The sequence below is a fragment of the Cygnus olor genome, chromosome 7 (genome assembly GCF_009769625.2).
Source record: "Cygnus olor isolate bCygOlo1 chromosome 7, bCygOlo1.pri.v2, whole genome shotgun sequence".
NCBI classification, from domain to species: domain Eukaryota; kingdom Metazoa; phylum Chordata; class Aves; order Anseriformes; family Anatidae; genus Cygnus; species Cygnus olor.
In genome coordinates this window covers 23,086,556-23,107,481 of record NC_049175.1, presented here as the reverse complement: position 1 = coordinate 23,107,481, position 20,926 = coordinate 23,086,556, and the positions used below count along the sequence as shown (strand labels likewise).

The 20,926-nt window shown below is 56.3% G+C and overlaps 1 protein-coding gene across 9 annotated transcripts in view; it reads right to left on the bottom strand.

The window, feature by feature from the left end:
* Nucleotides 1-147: 147 nt before the first annotated feature.
* The window catches only part of LOC121073085 (dynamin binding protein), a 32,657-nt gene continuing 11,878 nt past the window's right edge, over nt 148-20,926 (bottom strand). For 5 of the 9 annotated variants that reach the window (XM_040563685.1, XM_040563686.1, XM_040563687.1 and 2 more), the window contains exons 4-17: nt 18,842-20,770; nt 7,742-7,929; nt 7,037-7,136; nt 6,205-6,352; nt 5,828-5,845; nt 5,022-5,221; nt 4,550-4,680; nt 4,201-4,305; nt 3,857-3,985; nt 3,097-3,429; nt 2,463-2,645; nt 2,187-2,385; nt 1,636-2,090; nt 148-1,331 (exon numbers count right to left, since the gene is read on the bottom strand). In XM_040563685.1, coding sequence (XP_040419619.1) covers nt 1,146-1,331; nt 1,636-2,090; nt 2,187-2,385; nt 2,463-2,645; nt 3,097-3,429; nt 3,857-3,985; nt 4,201-4,305; nt 4,550-4,680; nt 5,022-5,221; nt 5,828-5,845; nt 6,205-6,352; nt 7,037-7,136; nt 7,742-7,929; nt 18,842-20,770 — 4,304 coding nt within the window. In that variant the 3' untranslated portion in view covers nt 148-1,145. Of the gene's footprint in view, nt 1,332-1,635; nt 2,091-2,186; nt 2,386-2,462; nt 2,646-3,096; nt 3,430-3,856; nt 3,986-4,200; nt 4,306-4,549; nt 4,681-5,021; nt 5,222-5,827; nt 5,846-6,204; nt 6,353-7,036; nt 7,137-7,741; nt 7,930-12,347; nt 12,628-15,772; nt 17,040-18,841; nt 20,771-20,926 lie in introns of those variants that run through there. The other 4 variants (XM_040563689.1, XM_040563684.1, XM_040563691.1 and 1 more) reach the window with 3 other exon arrangements.

The window sequence follows — 20,926 nt, the reverse complement described above, 5'->3', positions numbered from 1 at the left end:
GAAGCATGCCGCACCCCACTGAGAGGGAAGTGGCCCTGCAAGATGCACGTGAGGTCTGTGAGCTCTGCTCCCGCCCCGCTCGCACAGCCACACACGCACCAAGCACTTCTCTCATCTCTCCTGACACTTGCACAGGTGCTTCCTGTATACAAGGGTAAATGTTTATTTACAGAGCAGCAGTACAGGGGACACAAACACTGCCCCAAGGAGAAGGGAGCTTCCCTCCTTCAGGGCATGGCAGCAGCACATAAGACACACCACCCCTGCAAAGGGCACCGCATCCCCCCCAAAACATAAGCGCCATCTCCAGTGCCCTGCAGCAGGCACAGGTGAGGCACTCCTGGTCAGAGCCCCAGAACATGAGGCTGCAGGACAGCCTGTGTTTTGCCTTCTGCCCCGCCCCAGAGCAGCCCTGCTAGAGCAAAGAGGCGGGTCTGGGACACTGGAGGCACAGTGCTGACAAGGGAAGACGGTGTTCAGGGTCTATGGCTCTTCTGGGAGCTGAGAACCCAATAGCCTGGACAACCCCCCAATAGGGGTTTCTAGTTCTAAGCTAAGAAAGCTCAGAGAGGCCCCAGCCCCTGGGAGACCAAGCGCATGGACACAGCACCCATCAGGGCTCTGCCGTGGGTGCTCCTGAAGGCTGGGCTCTGAAGCTGAACTACTCACAGCAATCCTCAGAGCAGCTTCCTCAGGCCAGCACAGATGTCCCACCCTGAGGTCCTGCACGGACAGGATAGACCAGGCTCCTGCTGCTGCTGAGAAGGCACTGGGAATGCATTCACAGGTTGCTTTTAACGCTAAAGATGGACTCAGCAATAGACTTCCACAGTCGAAATCCACAGCAGCTCAGCCTCGGTTGAGTCATTCCCTTCTGGGACATGGCCCCATGCTCTGCTCCCCCGCTCCTGGCTGGAGGCAGGAGGCTTGAACAGCACGGGGTGACAGCAACTCACCCCTGCCCTCAGGCAAGCCGCCTGCCCTGCCAGCCCACGCTTCCTCCTGCCCATGGCAGCCAGCACGATGGGGCTGGAAGCACTGCAGGGCTGCAAGGAGGCACAGCCTCAGCCCCCTGGGGTGAGCAGCGGAGGCTGCAGGGCCCCCGGCAGTCCCAAGGCACAGGGTGGGGGCTCCTGCCCCCTGTCTCACGTGTACTCCGTCTTCCGGATGTAGCTGGAGGGCACGTAGCCCTGCTTGCCGTGGGCCTCGGCCAGCCACCACTCTCGATTGCCTGTGATGTCCTCAAACTGCAGGATCCTGAGTCTCTGGTTAGCTGACACGCTCAGCTCGTTGGTGTTTCGGCCTTTGAAGGTGTAGAGCGCGTAATAGACCTGCTGGGCAGAGGGAGGCGTCGGTCAGACAGGCACTCAGCGCAGCCTCGATGCTGCATGGCACAGGATGTGTGCACAGCGCCTTGCAGAAAACCAAGGCACAGCCAGAGCTTCCCCAACCCGCCCACCCATTTACAGCCTTGGTCTGTGGCTCTGCACGTCTCCTCCTCCTCAGCCCCTTGGAACAGAGCAACCTCCACCTCACTCCTCTCCCTCATCATGGCCAGGACGATTCAGCCTCCACTCAAGCGAGGGGAGGGTCAGCCCTCGGCACCCCCGGCCCCCCGGGCAGCTGAGAGCTCACCTGGTTGCCCTCTGACTCGCTGCTCTCCAGCCCGGAGTCTCTGTCCTCCACCGAGGACACAGGCCTGAGCCGCGCTTTGGCGGGGTGCCCATTGCGAGGGCCGGGGCTGTAGCCTGGCTCAGGGCGGCTGTAGCGGCGTGGAGATGTCACCACACCAGCCTCCAGCCTCTCCGTCCTGTCACCAGAGCTGAGCTGGGGCACAGAGGGGGAGTCCGTCTGCGAAGGGGACTGCGGGGGTTGGTATGGGTCTCCTGGGGAGGCAGAGTCCTGCAGGGGTTTCTGAGTGAAGGCCACGGCTGCCCCGCTGGAGCTGAAGGTCAGCGTGGTGCTGCTGTGCGGGGAGGAGCTGCTGTGCTCGGACTCGTTGGAAGAGTGGCTGCCCACGGAGACGTCCGACTGGCTGCGGCGCGGGTTGTAGGGCTTCAGAAAGGAGCTGTACACAAAGCCCTTGGTCACTGCGGAGAGGGAGAGGAAAGGAGCTCAGATCAGGGACCTGGGGGACCAGAGGAGGGGAGTCGCAGCAGGCACCGAGGGCAGGAGCAGCCACCTACCCCCGTTGTCTATGAGCCAGCGATTCTGGCTGCCCATGGGGTCCTTCTTCTTGATGACCCCCACGATGTCTCCCTCCAGCAGCGAGACATCCAGGTCTTGGGCAGCATTGAAATTGCGCTCTGCCTGGAAGAGGCTGTCGGGGGAATAGCGGGCCAGGAGGGCAGCTCGGATGTCGTCCGACTGCAGGAGGTAGCTGGGCTGCAGAGGAACAAGGCAGGCATGAACGGTGTCCCAGGCTCCCCGGTGAGCCCTGACACGGGGCAGAGGGGACTCACCAAGGCACCGAGCGGCTGCCGCCGGGCAGACTGACGCTCCATGGTCTTCCTCTCAAAAGGCTTCTTGGGAGCTGCCTGGGACTCTGGGAAGAAGGTGAAGGCCTGGAGCTGCTGGAGGACCCGGCTGTGCTCTTCCTGGAAGATGGCAATGAGGTTCCCCTCCCGGCCAGACACCTTCAGCAACTGAAACCAGAGCGAGGTCAAAGTTAGATGGAAGCTACTGCCGAAAGTAGCCAAGAGCTACAGCAGAGACCATGCCAACTCCCAGGCCAAAAGGGGCTCTGAGCCCTGCCCGTGACTTCAATCAGGCCCAGACCTGCAGCACTGTCTGGATACAGCTCTGCGTGATCCACAGGCTCATGGCCTGAGGTTCTCCCAGGCAAATGCTGTCTTGCCACTGCTCCCGGAGCAGCCAGAGCACAAGTCCCACCTCCACCATCTCCCCACACAACTCCATCTCGATCAGACAATCCTTGCCCTGACAGAATCCCATGGGAACCCTCCCTGAGGCACTTAGGGACTGAAACAGCAGCAGCAGCATCCCCCTGCAGTGCGGGAGAGCTCGGGGACAAGCCCTGCGCAGAGATTAGTGCTGCACTGAGCTTGGAGCACTGTCTGTGCTCCAGGAACCCACCGACAGCAGGGGCCTCAGCTCCTCCAGGGCCAGGCGCACGAAGTCACAGTGTGCCTCGGCGTAGCCTCGCACGCAGCTGGCAAACAGCTCCTTGGCGAAGCACAGGAACTTGGGCAGCTCGTCCAGCAGCTGGGCATTAAGGGCCTCGTAGTTGTTGCGGGCCGACTGCAGCTCCTCCAGTGTTCGCTTGTCCTTCAGCTTCTCTGCTCGCTCTGTGCAGTTGTGGAAGTCGAGGAGCTTGTCGAAGCGTTTCTGCACCAGCTTGTGAGGCCCCGCAAACATGCTCAGCAGCTGGTTCAGCGGCGAGCTCACCAGCCGCTCCGTCCGCTCTTTCTGGTGGGCAGAGATGCAGGGAGCAGGTGAGATGAGGAGCTCTCTCCTCACATGCCTCGTACACCAGCAGCTCACCCTCTGGTACACAACCTCCCCAGGACAGCACAGGGTCCACCTTCCTGATGGCACCCTACCAGAGTTCCAGAGGTCCCTTCCAACACGTATTACGCAATAACCCTTCATAAATGTGCTAGCATGGAAAACGCTACAGGAAGGACGCTACACTTCTGGCAGGGCTGAAAAATATGTGTACCTAACAGGCACGCTCAAGGCACAACCTCAACCCACAGCCACCAAAGCTCTCAGGAGGCAAGAGCTGAATGGGGGTGCTCACACCTATTTTGGGCTGCGTTACCCGTGCAGCCACCCACGGGTGGGAGAGCCCCAGAGGGGTGCCTGCAGCACGCGAGGACATAGGCTCACTCACAAAGTTGGAGAAGAGCTGGTCGCTGATGAGCCGGTTCACTTTCTGGAACTGGTCCAAGTCCCCACTGCCTTTCTCCGTGCACAGGTCCCACATGCTGACCGCTGCCAGCGCCTTCATGCAGGCTGACTCCTGCGTCAGGGACATGCAGTCAGCACAGCCACGCTTGCCACCCAAGGGAACAGGGCTCCCAGGGCAGGCTCACGCTCCTGGGGCAGCCCAGACCCCCAGAGGCCAACCCCCAGGCAGGGCTGAGGGCAGAAGCATTGCCACGTGGTACTGTAGGTACGCACCGTGCAGGCAGGAGGGGCAGCACGTGGTGAGCCCCACATCACACCCAGACTCACCCGGACGTGCTGCAGGTAGAGCGAAAGGTCCCTGATGAAGGACTTGATCAGCCTTTCTTGCATCCGAAAATTTTTCTCTGTCTCCTCAAAGGCTTCATCCTTCAGCTGTGAGAGAAAAGGGCTCAAGGGAGGCAATGCAGGAGTCTGGCACCTCCCAGAGTGGGAGATGTGGGGCCTCCTGCCCACAAGCCAGGGAGCAGAGATGGGTGGTTCAGAACCTAAGTTCACTCTGCCTTGCTGGCCTGGATGAGAACTACTCCCTGGGGAAGGGATGGGGGGAGTCAGCTGGTATCACCATCTCCTTGAGCACCACAGGGTGTAAGTGTACCTGGCAGGTGATGCACATTACCTGGGGTGCAAAGCCTGTGAGATGCTTGAGGTGGCTGCTCACACGGTTGGATTTCTTGATGATAGAGTGGAAGTTGAGCTTGGAGATCTTTTCCATGAGGCTATCTTCATCCCCTTTCCGGTACTTCAGCACTAAAAAGATTGAAGTAGAAATCAGAACCCTTATCAGCACAATGTTAACATTAAATACATATTCTCATCTTATCATTCTTGTTTTCATTTCATGGCTATGTATTCAGCAATTGCATACATTTCATATCACTGTATCACAAGAAATAGCTCATGTCAGATGTGTACTACATTATCCTTTGCGTGTTGTATCTCATGCTTAGATTTTTAAAAGCAACTCTCGTATGGCACTGCTGTGAGGGCGCAGTTTATTGAGGTCAGATTCCCTCCAGGACCATGCAGTTGACAGACTCCAATCCACCCAGCTCCTGCCCCTTGTACCCCAGCTCTACCCAGCTACTCACCCAGGTCCTTCCGACGCTTGTACTCGTTGATGTTGACATTGATTTCTTTGACTGCAAGGAGAGCAGCTGTGAGCGGAGCCTTGTCAGGGTGAGACTCAGGGGTGGCACTCAGCAGCTCCATCAGCAGCAGCGGGTACCGCATCACCCTTTGCACTGGCTTGATGAGGAAGGAGCCCAGGTTAATGTAGTTTGTGCAGCCCCTGGGAAGTTGGGACAAAGAAGATGCAATAGGTTTCAATCCAGCTCTGCCCCCTTGAACTGACCCCAACCAGACCCAGAGCACCAACACCTCCAAATCCACCGTACTTCCTAAGTCAGGCCACCCTCACCTCCAAACCCACCGTGCTCCTGAACCCGCAGTGGTTTCAGATCAGCCCCAGGTTTCCAGACCTCACTAAAACCAGGTGACTCTTCCCAGCCAGGATCCTCTCCATCACCAGACCCACTGTGGGACCCCACACAGGTATAGCCTCGAATGTACCAGAGCTCCACCTGCCTCAGACTCCATCCCACCACCCTACTGCTGGATCTGGCCCGCAATGCAAGGCAGACTGTGCTCAGGACTGCAGCCAGCACAGGGCTCTCCTTCCTCCCTGGGGCTGGTGGCCCCCCAAACCTGTTTTCAGCCCAAGACCTCCCCTCGCCTCACCACCTAACTGTACAGCCCACCCATTGCCACTGCTGTGACCGTGCCGCAGGCAGGACCCCCAGACATGCGCCCAGCCGGTGGCGGGAGGTGAGTCACGAGGGAGCAGCCAGGCCGAGACAGACGGACAAGCGGGGACTAACAGGAAGGAGGCACTTACCACTCACTGTACAGGCTCCTGCCGGCCCACAGAGTGCCAAAAAGCAAAGAAAAGCAACAGGTTAACGGTGCAGCAGGCGTGCACTCCCGCAGCCAGCACCCTCCCGCAGTGACAGTGACGCTGCCATGGCAGCTCTGTCCCGTGGCGGCTGGAGACGTGGCATATGCCGAGGCAGGCAAAGTGGCTCATTTCTTCACCAGCCATGGTGGTGCAGCGCTTGGGGAATAAGAACCTTAAACCCAGGGCATGCTGCCTTCTCCCTATTTTGGTGGCCCTACAGGTGTCCCAGCCCCTGTGCATTGGGGCAGAGGGGCAGGGACGCTGAGGAGTGAACCCCCTACCCCAGCCTGATGGCCACCACTGCAAGAGGCTCCAACCTGAGGCTATCCAGCAGGTCCACCAGTAGTTTCTGGATCTTCTCATCCTTCTCGTAAGTTTCCAGCAGTGCAATGGCCTCATCATGGTTCTGGCAATACACCCTGTAGACGCTCTCCAGCTCTGCACGCTGTGCCAGGAACACCGGCCCTGCACACAGCAGCAAAGTGGGACGTCAGTGTCTCCAGGCCCCCCTTGCCTTCCACAACCATGCTGCATTCATGGTGAGACACTCCGCGTCCCCCTTCCACACACACAGCTTGAGAGGACATAGTTATGGGAGCACCCAGGATGTCTCCTTGTCACCCTCAGCATGCCCACCCATCCTGTGTGCTTCACTGTCACTACAGACCAGGTGGTGTGGGCAACTGGGGACAGAAATGGGAAGCTGTGCACCAAGGGCATGTCGTGATAACTCGCCAGGACATGTTCACTCAGGATCTGAGGGGACTGTTTACCTAGCTGAAGAGCCACGAAGGGACCCCAGGAACCACAGGCAGAGAGACCTCAACCTTATCCAGCTCTCCAGGGGGTGACTGGTCGGTGGCACTGGGAGTGGAGAGCCACATGGGGAACAAAGGCATGGGCTGCCCAGGGCCTGAGTTGGCTGTGCAGGTGTGAGGAGTGGGGCACTCTTTGGGTAAGGAGCCAGGGAGGACCAGGGAGTGACCCACGGGGCAACACAGGTCTTCATGGCTTCACCAGTGGACTGATGAGCACTGACAGGGACCAGCAGGGAGGAAACTCTCCCAGGATTTAAACTGCTCTGTTCTGCCACCCCACTAGCAAACCACATCCCGGCCTGCTGAGAAAAGGCAACAGCAGAGTTCATACCAATGGCATCTGAAGCCTCCAAGGTGGACAGCAGCTGCTTAGAGAAGCTTATCACCACTTGGATGTTTCCAAAAAGACCCTCAAAGTCTACACTCTGCATCTGGGGAATGGAAAGAGAGATGTCCTGGATGGGAGAACATGTCCCAGCCAGACCCAACAGCCAACCCTTGCCCTCCTGCAACCCACCAGCCCTCAGCTCCCCATCAGCCACCCAGCTTGGCCTGCTCCCACCACAGTGACTGTACTCACTCCCTCATCCTCACTGTGCATTGAAATTCTCCCTCCTTATGTGTACTACCACTCCTCTTTCTCAGCAATTTCATCCCTGCCTTTGTTCACCTGACATTCTCCCTCTCTTCCCACCAATTCTGTCATGATGCCAAGACCCCGTATTTTCTTTCTGACGACAATGAATTTAACCTACAATACAAATGAAGAGGAGAACAGTTCCCCGCTCCATCCAGGAAATTAATCTATGATACTTACTGCTAGGTTTCTTGCTCTCAGCAACAGTGAGAGCTCAGCAGGATACCAAAACAAAGGGGATATTTCTATGAGCGCAAGGAGCAACATGAATCATCCTGCTGCCCCCAGCATATCTGAATTTCCCCTGTGGGTTCCTTTGCTGCTCCAAGAACAAAGCAGACTCAGTATCCTCACCCCACCCCATTAATGCCACATTGTAGCCTGCCCCCACACTCGTACCTGTGCCTGCTGCAGGGGCACCATGATCCTCTCCACGCACATCTCCAGGTCTCGGATGTAGTCCCTCTCTGTCTGGAGCAGTTCCTCAATAACCTTGGACCTCTTCTCCAGCATCCTGTGCTCTGGGCTCTCACTGGCAGCTGAGGATGTCTCCAGGGATGGTGTCTGGGAGGACAGGAGGGTCATCTCTGCAAGACAGACAAGCATGATCAGCATCCTTCAGCGATGCCTGGCCTGACCCTCGCTAGGCAAGGCCAGGAGACAAGCAGCAGCTGAACTGCACCCACAACCTATGAGACTGCCAAACACGATGGTTAGAGCAGGGCCAGCAGGATGCCCCTGGCTGCTCCCACAGCCTGCCTCTACCACCAGCCCTCACAGTACCAGTACCGCTGTACTGGAGACCCAGTGCTGAGTGCTGCAGGACAGGGACAGCTTGCAGAGCCTGTCCCCGCCCACCCCATGCCTCCTGCCCTCCTGCCACCAAAACTTCAGTTGTGGTAATCCAAATATTCACCGGCCACTTCCCTGCTGCTCCTGGCACGGGGGCCAGCAGACACCAAGCCGCACAAACCTGCCCCAGGCCTGTGATGCCAGCTGGGCCCTGGTATCCCGACGCACACCCCTCTCCTTCCTCTGCCCCCAACTCTGCTGCCCCAGGAAACTCTCGGTGGGGCTGAGCCCTGCTCTCCTCCTCGCCCTCTTGCCCCAGCGGAGGAGCTGCCGACCGGCGGCCGGCTGGGGCCTGGCTGTGGCAGCCTGGCGATGGCGGCTGTCCCCTCCCCTGGGGCTGGGAACAGGGTCTCCATTTTCCAACTCCGGGGCATTTCCATCTGAATAGCCGAAAAGGCCTCCAGGCACCCACAATGGGGCTGCCGGCGGCAAAGCCTGGAGCTGGACCGTGAGGAGAAGCACTCGTGCAAGGCCAGGAAAGCCCTGCTCGGGTGGGACCGAGGTGGCCAGGACCCACGGCTGGCACCGAGGCCGAGCCCTGGCGAAGTTGCAGGCAGCGGGGGGACAGTGTGGGCTGCACGGGGCACAGGCATGCGGCAGCCGCATGCACCCCACAATGACACGGGTGGGTGCCAGGCCAGGGAGGGCCCGGTGCCCCCAGCACAGCCCAGGGACATGCCCCATGCCCAGGCCCACTGTCCCCTCACAGTCTCCACACCTGGCAAACCGCTGGCGAGCGACAAGGGGAGCGCAGCGCAGGGAGCCCCGTGTCCGGGGGGCTCGCCGCCCTCCTCCTCTTCCCTATCCCGGGCACAGGCTGCTGGTTTTCCTCCTGGTTTTCGGTCCCACCTGCGGCGCCCCCGCCAGCCCGGCCCCCTCCCATTTTCATTCAGGTTCAGACATTTTATCCCAGCGGATTCCTGGGCCCCGGCAACTCAGTACCCACCTGCCTGCTGCTCCACCGGGTGCCCCCCAGCCAGAAACACAGCAAAAGCACACCCCAAACTCAGCCAGAGAGACCTCCAAGCCAGGCTCTGGCCCAGAAACTCAGCTCTCCTGCACTTCATTGCTGCTTTGCAGAACTGGCACCCACGGGGCTCGCAGCCCCTTGCGGCACACCCCAGCCTGCCTCGGATCCGTAGTTTTCGGCAATTAGCCGATTTGACAAATGCTCCTCAACTCCAGCTGTCTCCCACGCATCGCCAGCTGCTGCATTTCATCGGGGTTTTATCAGAGCTGTGGACAGGCCCCCAGCTCTGATATTTGTACAAGTACTTCTGCAGGACAGGCACGTCCAGATCCCCACCTCCCTGACCTCTCCGGTTGCAAGCCTCAGGCAACAGCAGGCCGAGCGTGGGGGGAAGACAGCGCTGACACCAGCCCCAGCCCTGGGAGGCTCCGCGTTATCCAGGGGCCTGGCACCCACCGCACAGCCCCTGCAGACCCCAGTGCTCCCCACCACCAGGTGCTGGGGCTGCCGGGCCCCACAGGATAACCACCGTATCCAGCAGTGGTATGAATGCGGGATGGGAAATCGAATCGCCTAAACTGATGGCTGCCTTGGCTTCCCCAGCCAGCTTTATCAAACCAAACGCAGCAGGAGCCTGTGAGGAGGGATGGGGAGCAGACGCCGGGTTTTACATTTACTCACTGTTTGCATTTCCACAGCATCTGGAAAGCCTCAGTTACAGACCAGGCCCTACCCTGCAAGGTCCTCTGCAAACACACCACAAAGGTGTCCTGCAGGGCCACGGTGCTCAAAGTGTGAACCCAACACCAGACAAAAAAAGGACACAGAAACACTCAGAAAATATGGCCAGCAGCTCTCTGCAGCTCCTAGCTCACGAACAGTAGAGAAACAGAAACAATAAATGAGTTATTTTAAAGAGTTTTTTTTTTTTTTCTAAAGGAATGTCATTTGTTCTCCAGGAAAGCAAACTCAAGTGGCAGAGCAACATGGAAGAAGCACGAAGGTGTTAACTGAAATGTAAACAGGTGAGTGAAACCAAGGCAAGGTGCGTGTGTGAGCTGATACTGAATGAGCTGACAAAGCATGGGGTGGCCCCAGGAAGTCTTGAAAATGAGCCTGTATTCAACAACAGCCAGAAATGACCCATGAATATCCTGAGCCGGAAGGGACCCACAGGGATCACCAAATCCAACTCCTGGGAAAGATTAAATTGATTCAAATTCAAAAGGGAAAGATTAAATTTACAATGGCCAAAGATTTGAATTTTGCATTTATCCACATGCAAAGTGACAACCACCCTGCCTGAACTTTGCACAGGAAATCTCGGACTTTACCACATTGCCTAACAATCCTGCTGTGCTCCCTCATTCAGCTGTAGCTATCTGGTGGCTGCAGGAATAAGTCTGACTGCAAGGAAGCTCTTGCTTGGGCAAACCAGGTCCTCAGATCCTTGCTCCTGGCCATTTCCAACAGTTCTGTGCCAGAGAGCTATGGGAGGCTTCCAGGAGCAGCAGGCGCCTCTTCTGCCAGCCCTGCCTTGCACAGCCCTGCCCCAAGCAGGGCAATGTCCCCTCTGCACCCACGCCGTGGGGCTGGCTCCAGATCACCGGAGCGGAGCTGGGGATCCCCAGCACCAGGGCGGCTCCCCACACTCCGGCGAGCAAACCCCTATCACAAAAACCTCCATCAGGCACCCTGAGGCAAGGCTTTGGCTGACTCTCCTGAGGTTTCCAGCTCCACAACACCTTTCCTCTGCAAGTCTCAAATGCCTGTCCGGGGAAGGAAAATTAAAACCTTTCCTGCACAAGTTTTAAGCCCATAATGGTCATTAGTGCAGCTTGCCTGACCTGGCGCGATGCTGTCTGCCAGTTCCACCCACTTAAACCGTGTCAATGTTTCCATTATTGTGCCTGTGATTTCCGAATACTCAAACAAATTAATTCCCCTCTGGCCTTCTTGCCCTTTCTGAATACTTCAAGATTTATTTAAAAACAAGGCAGCTGCAGAGGATGGCTCTTACGACTCTTGCTATTTATCACCAGCCCAGCATCCTCCTTCAGCCATGAACTCAAAATGCCATCCTGCTTCTTTCCAAACACTCAGAGCTCAAAAAATACAAATACAGATATGTATTTTTTTTAATACTTGGCAATCCCACCTTATTGGTATGGACAATTCGTAGGACTTGTATTTAAAATCTCTCCTTTTTGTATTTTATATAATCTCTTTTGATTGCTGTCATTTTCTTTTTCTTTGCTTGTTACATTTTTGTGTATGTCTAATTGCAGTATTCCTTAAATGAGGCTTATTAAGCATTTAACTAAACTCACCCTCTTTCACAGCTGTGGGTTTTGGTCATCTAATAAATACTTTTTTAACAAATCCCCATTCAAATGTTACCGCTCTACCCAAGCCATCAACTCTGGAGGCCCCAAGACACACACCACAGCTGGATTGGTCTCCGTTACTCTGCAGGAATGCTACTGGTATTTCTAATGAAGCCACCAAATTCCAGTCCGGTGACAAATTCATGTTTACCCATCATACAGATGCCAAAAGGGCATTCAGAAATACTCTTCCAAAAACAGTGTTCTCAATCACAACGTTTAGAGACTCAAATTTTGTTCTCTCCTAGCTCTCGCATAAGCTCTGTGATATGTATCTCCAAAGGAAAATCCCTAACAACATTTTTTTTCTCTATCCCTTTTGGGGTATTTGTGACAAACTAGCTCTCTTTGTTGCTTTGGCAGCCTGCGGCAATCTCCCAGTTGTGCCTGCTTCTGAGCCTTTCTGGTCCCCATGCTGATGCACGGGAGGCCCAAGGGCCACGTGTAACCCATCTGCTGGCAAACAGGCAGCGAGGTGTTGAGGTGGAGCACATTCCCACCTCTGCCTTTCCCATGGAGATCATGATTTTAATACTGCAATCACACGGCTCAGGCTGCTTGTCTCAGAAATGCCACTTTCATTGATGTTCTTCCACCGCAAGAAAATGTCCAATTCTTACAACCGAGCTGCCGGTGTGAGCACAGGCACAGCTAAGAGCTTAGCTCCCTGCCCCACTTTGTGAGCAGAGTTAATCCATGAGCACCGGACCCAGCAGGGTTTGCATCCATCCCGCAGAGGCCAGCAGCTCTCCCAGTGGGCCGCATCGCCTCCCCGTTTCTCCTTTCCAGGGCTCACCTGCCGTCACGCCGTGCTCCTGCGGCGCAGCCTCGAGGGCGCAGGCTGCTAACCCTGTCTGGAGAGGAATGTGCTGTCCATCGGCAGCTACGGCTGCGGCTGGGCACCCTGCTGCCTCTGCCTGTGCCTCCTAAGCCGAGCCCAAGGAGCCTCAGCACCGAGGACGAGCCCTGCGCAGGCTCGCTCGGCGCCAGCCTCCGAGCGGAGCTGCACCCGCCTGCAAGAGTCCAGCCCCAGGCTCAGGGCCCAGCACAGGCAGGCAGTGACTCAGGACAAAACAAACCAGCTGCAAATATTTGAGGTATGTGGACGCCAGGAGGGGAGGGGTTACTGCCTAGCAAGAGAGGAGAGGGGATGAAACTAGGGCGGGGAATAATTAATCAGAGAGAAAGGCTGAGCTCCCTGCCAGGAGCAGGATCTGCCTGGGGTGAAAACTCTCGCTCTGGACACAGGTAGTAAGTCCTCAGCACAATATATCTACTGCTCCAAAAGAAACAGACTGAATATATTCAGCGGCTCACTGCTTAGGAGCAATGAGAGAAATCCAAACCCTAAGGACGAGCTGAACAGGAGCAGACTGGGGCACCTCTCCAAGGCCACCAGAAGGTCTCGTCTCAAAGGTGTCCCACGCAGAGCCTGGTGGCTCCCCCAACATGGCCTCTGAGGTCCCGTGGCACAGGTGAGCCGTAGGGCCCTGCTGGGCTCCTTGCTGGAGCAAACTGCACTCTCAAACCTTGGAGGATGGGGACTAACAAGATGCTCACTGGCAAAGACATGCGAGAAGCCCTGGGACGGGCAGGGGTTCTCACGGTCCTCCCAGGACATCTCCCTCCCGGCTGTCCCTGCCTTCCCTGCCCTTACGTGCCTCTTGGCTGCCCTCTGCTACCGTGGACTCCAACGCTGAGGCAGGACATCAATAAAAAACGACTGCGAGCAAAAACGGCAAGAGAAAATAGAATGAAAACTGGAAGTTCTTTAAAAGGATGTCTTAAGCAGATAATCCAAACAAACACTGTTATGCAATCAAGAAAGAGAACAATAGTGATGGAAAATTTGTCCTGGGCCTGTGCTTTGATAGAGGCAGCAAATACAAACACATGAATGAATACAGAAAAACATACAATAGACAATAGATATTGGGCGAACTTTCAAGTACAGAAAAATTAGAAGAAAGATATCAAGAAAAATCCATGAATGGCAGAATTAAGAATTCAGGTTTTGTTTTTTAAATGAGGGAATAAAGTGCTACTTTATAATCCAATTTTATTTCCACCCAGGACAAAAGAAATACTTATAATGATCTAATCCTGTAATAAGCAGAGAGAGTAACATTCTTGATAAAAATTCTTGGTGAAAAGGCAAAATTATACAATAAATGTTCTGTTTCTTTCCACCTAAAAAGCTGAGATAAGACCTTGCTAACTGGCACCTCAAAAACCCATTGCCAGTGGAGAATATCTAGAAAAGAGGGCATTTCTAATCACATTCTCCACAAACTGTATTTAGAGTTGATCCTTTATAATATTTTCAAAGTAAATGGGAAATCTCTGAACATTGATTTTGTAGGATCGCAGATAAGGATTACACATACTAGTCGCTAACTGAGCCAAGGTATTTTGAACAAGATGGAAACACTCAAACCAAGTAGGTTTAACACAGACAAATGCATTAATGTATTAATGAGGATAAGAAATGCAGCCACACGCAGGGCTGTGTTCTGGGACTAGTGACCTCTGCTCAGGTCAGCCAAAACTCAGCAAAAGTTCCCAGAGTGCAGCAGAAGTGTGTGTGGGGATCTGGGACAAGGGATAGGAGTGCAGCAACCTAGACACTCACCTAGGATGTCCCCTGCTGCTTTGAAGTCCACTATTTTAAGAGTAAGAACTGAAAAATAAGTGAAGATCAGGAAGAATAAACACTGACAGGTCTTTCTGTGAGTCTGTGCCATGAGTATTTTAAGACCATTAATTACACAGACCTGAAGACTGAAAAATTACTGGTAGAACCGAAGGCTGGTAATTACAGTACCTGCCTGAGAAAAAAATACCATCAACTAAAAAGCTGTAATTTAGCAGAAAAAGGTTGCAGGTTGAGAGCTGAAATACAACACATTAGCATGCAAAACATTCAAGAGGGATGGTGAGTAAGCGGCACCGCTATGTCAGGAGGAGTCTCCTTCTGTTGCAGCATCAGGCAGACACATCCGAGCCTCCACTTGGAAGAGATGCTCTAACCAAGTAGCTGTCACTGGGCTGTACCACAGAGAAATCTGCGAGAAGTGTAACAACCCAGCTGGCGGAAAAGATGTCCCCATATCATCCCTAACAGGGCTTCCAAGTCCTGAATTCTGCTACTCTGCGGAGAGGAGGAGGAGGCTAGGAGAGAAGCAGACAGTGTTGTAAAAAGCACCTAGAGGTACACAGAGAGGGAAAAGCAGAGCAGACTTTTTCCTAGCAGCAGGACAGGAGGGTGTCTGCTGCCAAGCGCTGTGGGATGACTTTTGGGAAGGCTCCTGGGTGCTGGTGAGGTCTTACACAGAGCCAGCGCAGCTACAGGGGCTAAGCACATCTGCTGAGGAGGTGTGCTGCTGATGCTGGCCAGGGCCCCAGTGGGGCTTGAAGAGGAACGTAGCAGGGACCTGCAGCCAGAAACAGGCTGCAGGACAGACAGACACTGTTAGAAGACACCTGGAGCCTTCCTTGCTCCCTGTCCTGCTGTGTTACCAGCGGTGGAGCACGGTGTGTGGTTTCCCCAGGCCCAGCTGGGAGCTGACTGCAGTATTTCCCCAGATGCAGCTCCCACAGGCCAGCCCCTGCCCCATTTTGAGCCTCCCAGGGCTTTGCAGGCTGCTTCCCTCCTCACTGTGCTCCTGGCCCCTCCTAGCTGCCCTTTGAACCTCCTGGCACTGCAAAACCGCTCCCTTCCCATGCCCCAGGGACACAACCGAGCAAAGTCCCACCCTACCAGGGCAGCCGAGAGCGCAGAAATGCAGCCCGCGGAACCTGCTTAATCAAATACCTCCAGAGAACAGATTTTTTTTGTAAGCTGATAGCCAGCCGCAGCCTCCAGCACTGCCACCTAGGTGGCTGCTGCACTGCCATGCTGGTTGCTCCACACTTCAAACCCCCCTCAAAGAGAGTGCACGTACAGGTGCCTGAGCTGGACGCAGAAAGGGCGCAGCAGCAAACAGGTCCTCAGACACCATTACCTGACGGGGAGGTCAGGCCCAAGGTGGGCTCCTTCACTCCCTCCACCCAGCCTTGCTGTCCCTGCCCCAACACCTACTCATGTCCTTGCAACAAGAGAGCAAACCCCACAAAGCTGCTTGCGGCCGTGCTGTCAGCAGTGGGACTGGGCGCTAGGGCAGGGCGAAGGAATGCCCCGGGGCCACCGCACCGGCACCTCCCAAGCACTTCCCTCCCTACCTCGCTTCTCCTTCCTGGTTTGTACAAACTCCGAGTGCCGCAAGGTGCTGGGAGCCGTCCTCCTGTAGAAGCTGTTTCGCTGCAGCAAGGAGCCCGTCCTGTTGCCTTCCTCGGCCTCCGCCTCCCAGATGTGGCTCCAGTCTGGCCGGCCCGTGCGTACCCTCGAGCGCTCTGCTCTAGCATCCAGGGCTGCTCCTTCTGGCTCCCCACAGCCATTGCAATCTGTGTCCCATGTCCTTGACTGTCTGTAGCAGGAGCCTGACTCCAGGCTTGTGCTGCTGTCTCCTGAGGACCAGGCTGCAAATGCAGGAGCTTCACAGCCTCCAGCTGGATCGCTGCGGTGCATGACACGGCCTTTAGGCTGCTTGTGCTGCTCAAAGTCTTCTTGGGCTGCCTGGTCTCTGGCATCTGCGTACTGCCTTCCCTCCTCCCCGTACCCTCTAGAGCCCCTGTCCCGCCCACGCTGCCTTTCCCTTTCCCCATAATGTCCTTCACCCTCACTGTAGTTCCTAGGATCTCTGTCCTCCTTATACCACCTTCCCCCTTCCCTGGACTCTGCAGGGCCTCTATCCTCTCTGTACCGCCTTCCCCCCTCCCTATACCTCCCAGGTACTCTGTCCTCTCTGTGCCGCCCTTCTCCCATCTCAGAGTTGCAGTCTCTGTACTGAACGCCCTCCCTCTCGTTCACCCTGTAGTTTCTGTCCTCTGTGTCCTGGCTTTTGCCTTTCCAAGCCCTGTCTGTTCTCCTGCGGTCCATGTACTTGTAATCTTCCTTCCAGAAGCCTTCACAGTCTCCGTTCATGCTCTGTTCGTCCACGGAGATGCCCTCCTCTCTCCTATAACCATCCCAGCCTCTGTCTGCTCCCTCGCAGTCCGAGTGCTGCCTCTTCGCCCTGGGTCTCTCATCCCAGCGAGCCTCCCTGAGCAGCGCGTCCGCCCCGGTGACGCCCTCTCTCCTCGCAGCACAACAGTCCTCGTATTCCCAGCTGAGAAGCCGAGGATCCTGCCTCGGATCCTCCACGCCGTATTTCGTCCTGGGATAAGTGCACATCGTCCTCCTGGGGCGCGGCACGGGTGCCGACCCCCGTGCCGCCTGCTCCCTGAGCCCCGGCTGGGGCTGGCGCCGCTTCTCCCCTCTGCTCCGGCGCTTTCTTCCCAGGCGAAAGGCGACCAGCACTTCCTGAAACCAGCCCGCAGGAGGACGACGGGGCCGTGCCCAATGGCTCAGAGCCCCAGCCTCCTCCACCTGCTGCCCAAGGTAATCAGTAACCAGCCCAGAGGGAGGGAGGCCGCGGGGAGGCTCTCGCTGCACGAACCGGCTCCACAGCTTTGCCACAGCCAGCAGCCTCCCCGGGGCAGGGAAACGGAGCGCAGTGGGGCACCACCAGGCCGTGCCCTAAGACCAACATCCCCGGGGAAGGGAAAGAGGTGCGTGCGAGACCATGGGAAGCCACAGCCCAGATATCGAGCACCAGATCTCCTTCCCCTGCCTCCACAGCCCTGCCAGCTCCAGCAGCTAGCACGGAGCCCGAGCGACGCACCCCTGTCCTCCACACCTTCCTGCCTGTGCTCCACACCTTCGTGCCGAGCCCCAACCTTCTGCCAAACCTCACCCACAGGTGAGGAGCAGCAGGAGGTGAGCAGCCCTGGGGCAGAGCCGAGGAAGGGGCCTGAAGGCACTGTCTGGGTCACGGAGTCCAGTCACCCACAGCCGTGTGCCAACACACAACGTGAGCTTCCAGGAGGCTAAAGAAACATGCGCTCCAGTAACTCCTCTCACTACAGGGTTCAACATATCCCCAGTTTTCCATACCCCAAACGCAGAAGCTCCAATGAGAAACCAAGAGATGACCACAATGTGCCCTGAACAGACAGGAGAGTCCACGGAGGTCATCCATGCTTCAGGTTCTTGTAGCATTTGTATGCACAACTGATGCTTCCAGCTGGCAGATGGCAAAATTAAAACCAACACACCCTCCTACTCCAGCTGCAGGAGGGCAAGCACTAATCCTGCCCAAATCTGGTCATTAGCATAACTTCAGTGTACACACAAGACATGCCGAGAAGCAACCTGCACATTGTAAACACGTATTTTAGAAGGACACATACTTTGTGCTGTTCATTTGGCTCCCCAGAGGACAAACGGATGGGCTGGGTTCCCCCAGGACTATGCCAGCCCTACTTCGTGCCCTCAGGTAGGACACACTGATCGTAGGACCGGAGCTGCTGCTTCTAACTCCTCAGGTTTCTTGAAGGGCTGAAAAATCCCCTGGGGATAACTCGATGGGCAGGATGTCTCAAGCCAGTGCGTTAGTTCCTGCCTAAAACTTTCAGTTTCAGTAACCAACAAGTTCAGCAGGACCTTCCTCTGTCAGGAAGCAGTGAGACAGCAGGAGACGTGTCCCAGAAAGATCCATCCCGGATTTGCCTCTTCCTATCTCCAAGCCTCGAATCTTCTAAGCATCCCTCTCACACCCCACTGGTGTGGAGGCTGCGTGTTACCCTGTTTCCCTAGCGCACTGACATCATCCTTCGCTCCCGTGTGCTCTGCATCACACACGATCCTGCAGCAAAGCGCCTGGGCCCCACACTACTGATTAAGTAGTGGGAGGCTGGCGGCATTGAAATCAGAGTGAGTAATCCCAAGGCATGAGCTGACATTTCACTCCACCTCCCGCACGCAGTGCCCACATTTCCTGCGCATCATGAGTTTTGGTAAGAGAACTGCACTGTAAGAGCTCCTGGGAGAAGCTGGGGAAGGGACTGGGGGAGATGTATGTTTCCACTTTATCTATTGTATTATGAAGTATAACAGAGTTAACAGCACTGATCGTTATATATCGTGGCTTTGGGTTTTCAGAGTCCAAATGTGCCACATAAACCCGGCAGCCTTCTTCTCCAAGTGCAAAGCAAAATCATCGTAATTTGTAGTGCCACAGTGTTTACAAAAACAGCCAAAATCAAGAATCAAAAAAAATAGATTAAAAGACTGGCTCCAGCAGTGCCTGTATGCTGCAGGGGCCAGCTGTCCTCCTAAAGCACCCCTACCCCCTGCTGCCGCAGACTCACCTCTCAGCTCCTGCAGCTCCACGCTGAGGCTCTCGATGTTGGAATCACAGAAGTCAAGGTTTTCCAGGGTCTCCGCTCTCACCAGCTCATCCTGCTGCTCCTCCAGCATCAAGCTCAGCTCAGCGCGGGTCTTCCCGTAAGCCTCCAGGTCTCGCTCCACCTCTCCGATCCTCGTCAGCAGGATGGAGCAGGGGGAAGCCGCTCCTGTCTGCATCAAGTCATAGCGGCCCTCCTCTGCACGCTGCTCCTGGGCGCTGGGCTGCAGCTGCGGAGGGGCCAGGCTCCTCCGCTGACTGCTGGACGGAGGCCGAGGTGCGGGCCGGGAGGGCTTGACCGAGAACGACAGGGACCTGCCTTTGGGAAGGCGGCCGGGCTGCGAGGGCACAGGGGCTGTCGCGAGGGTGCTGGGCCGAGGAGGGGGCGGCCTCAGGGCTTTCCTCCTCTCTGGCTGCTTGGCGTGGGAGGCAGGCTCAGGAGACCCACGAACGATGTCCTTCTCAGAGCTATAGTCCAAGATGGAGAAGTGCCGGGAGACCTTGTCCTGCTCAGCACCGGTACTCGACAGACTCTTCTCAAACTGTGCCAGCTGCTCTGTCAGTTTGGAGTCGAGGTCTGTGCAGCCATCCCCCTGCGCTGTGAGAAGGGAACATTCCCCCCACGTCCCAGACCAGGTGTCCGAGCCCATGTGGGCACCTCCCAAGCTGGAGGAACAAGATTTGGACTTCTCCTGCTGACTGTCCACCCAACCATCCAAGTCCTGGGCGCTGCTCTGGTTCTCCTGGGGCTCTGGTGCTGCCCAGCTGTTAGGAGGAGAAATGACCTGGCTTCTGCAAGTGTCTGGCGGGGAGCAGGGAGCCTGCTGGGGCAAGGCAGGACTGTCTCCATCATGCTCAGGCAGGGCCTGAGGCTCCAGTACACCTGCTTGGCCAGGCTTGTTGCTCTGCTGTGGGGGCAGCTGAGCAGGGGGATGAAGGCCATTGACTGTCTTTGTGCAGTCAGAGGGGAGGGAGTCTGCTGTGGCTTTGGGATGTGGCCCCTGGAGTCCTGCGTCAGGAAAGGCCTGACACTGTCTCAAGTCAGTGCCCAGAGGACCCTCCGACCTCTCCGCCATGTGAGATGTAATGGTGTCAGACACAGGGTGTGCAACAGAGCCATCCTCCACGTCCCTGCCATCTTTCCCTGGCAAAGGGAGAGCTTTGGAGCAGGTGCTCTCTGGGTCTTGCTGGATGGTCGCTTCACAGCTGACTCCAACCTGGGCATCTCCAGCACCCACCTTTTCCCTGCAAGGGTCGGAAGCTTCCAGTCTCACAAATCTGTGTGGGAAGATGCCGCGTTTCCCCCTCAGCTCCCCCTCTAGCCAGCCATCCTCCAGAATGCCCACAATCCGAATCCTGTCGCCCACATCAAAATCCAGTTCCTGGGACTCCAGGGCTTGGAACTGGTAGAGGGCAACACCATAGGTGCTCCCTGGCTCCTGCCCTCCATCCTCTCTGCTGTCCTCCTCCTGTTTGGTGGGAACCTCCACTGTCCCGTTGGTGTCACAAGTCCCTCTGGGCTCTGGATCCTCTGAGGTTCCTGCTGCTCTCAGAGGAGTAAGCAGCTCCACAAAACCCTCTGGGAAAATACCCCTGTGGCCTCGGAGCTCCCCCTCGAACCAGCCAGGCTCTGGTATGCCAACGATGTTGATCACATCCCCTTCCCTGAAGTCCAGTTCCTCTTCCAGCTGAGCAGACAGGTCCATCAGGGCCCGGGCTTGGCCCAATGAGTAGGCAGGCACCTCCAGGAGAGCGCTCTGGGACAGCTGACGGCTCCGAGTAGAAAGGCACAGCTCCCGCACGCATGATGAGGGGAAAAAGCCCTTGGAACCCCAGCTGCTTCGGCCCTGGAGCCAGCTGGAGGCCAGGGAACCCCCCAGGATCACCAGGTCTCCTGCAGGGAATGAGACACACCAGTTCAAAATTGCCTGTATGATTGTTTCTCACCTCCTGTCCTTCTTGGCTGTGGGTAAGGTCTGGCACTCTACACAGACTGCAGAGACTGAAGGTAAGGCACAAAGCACTAGCAGCCTCATGCATGAGCATAGCT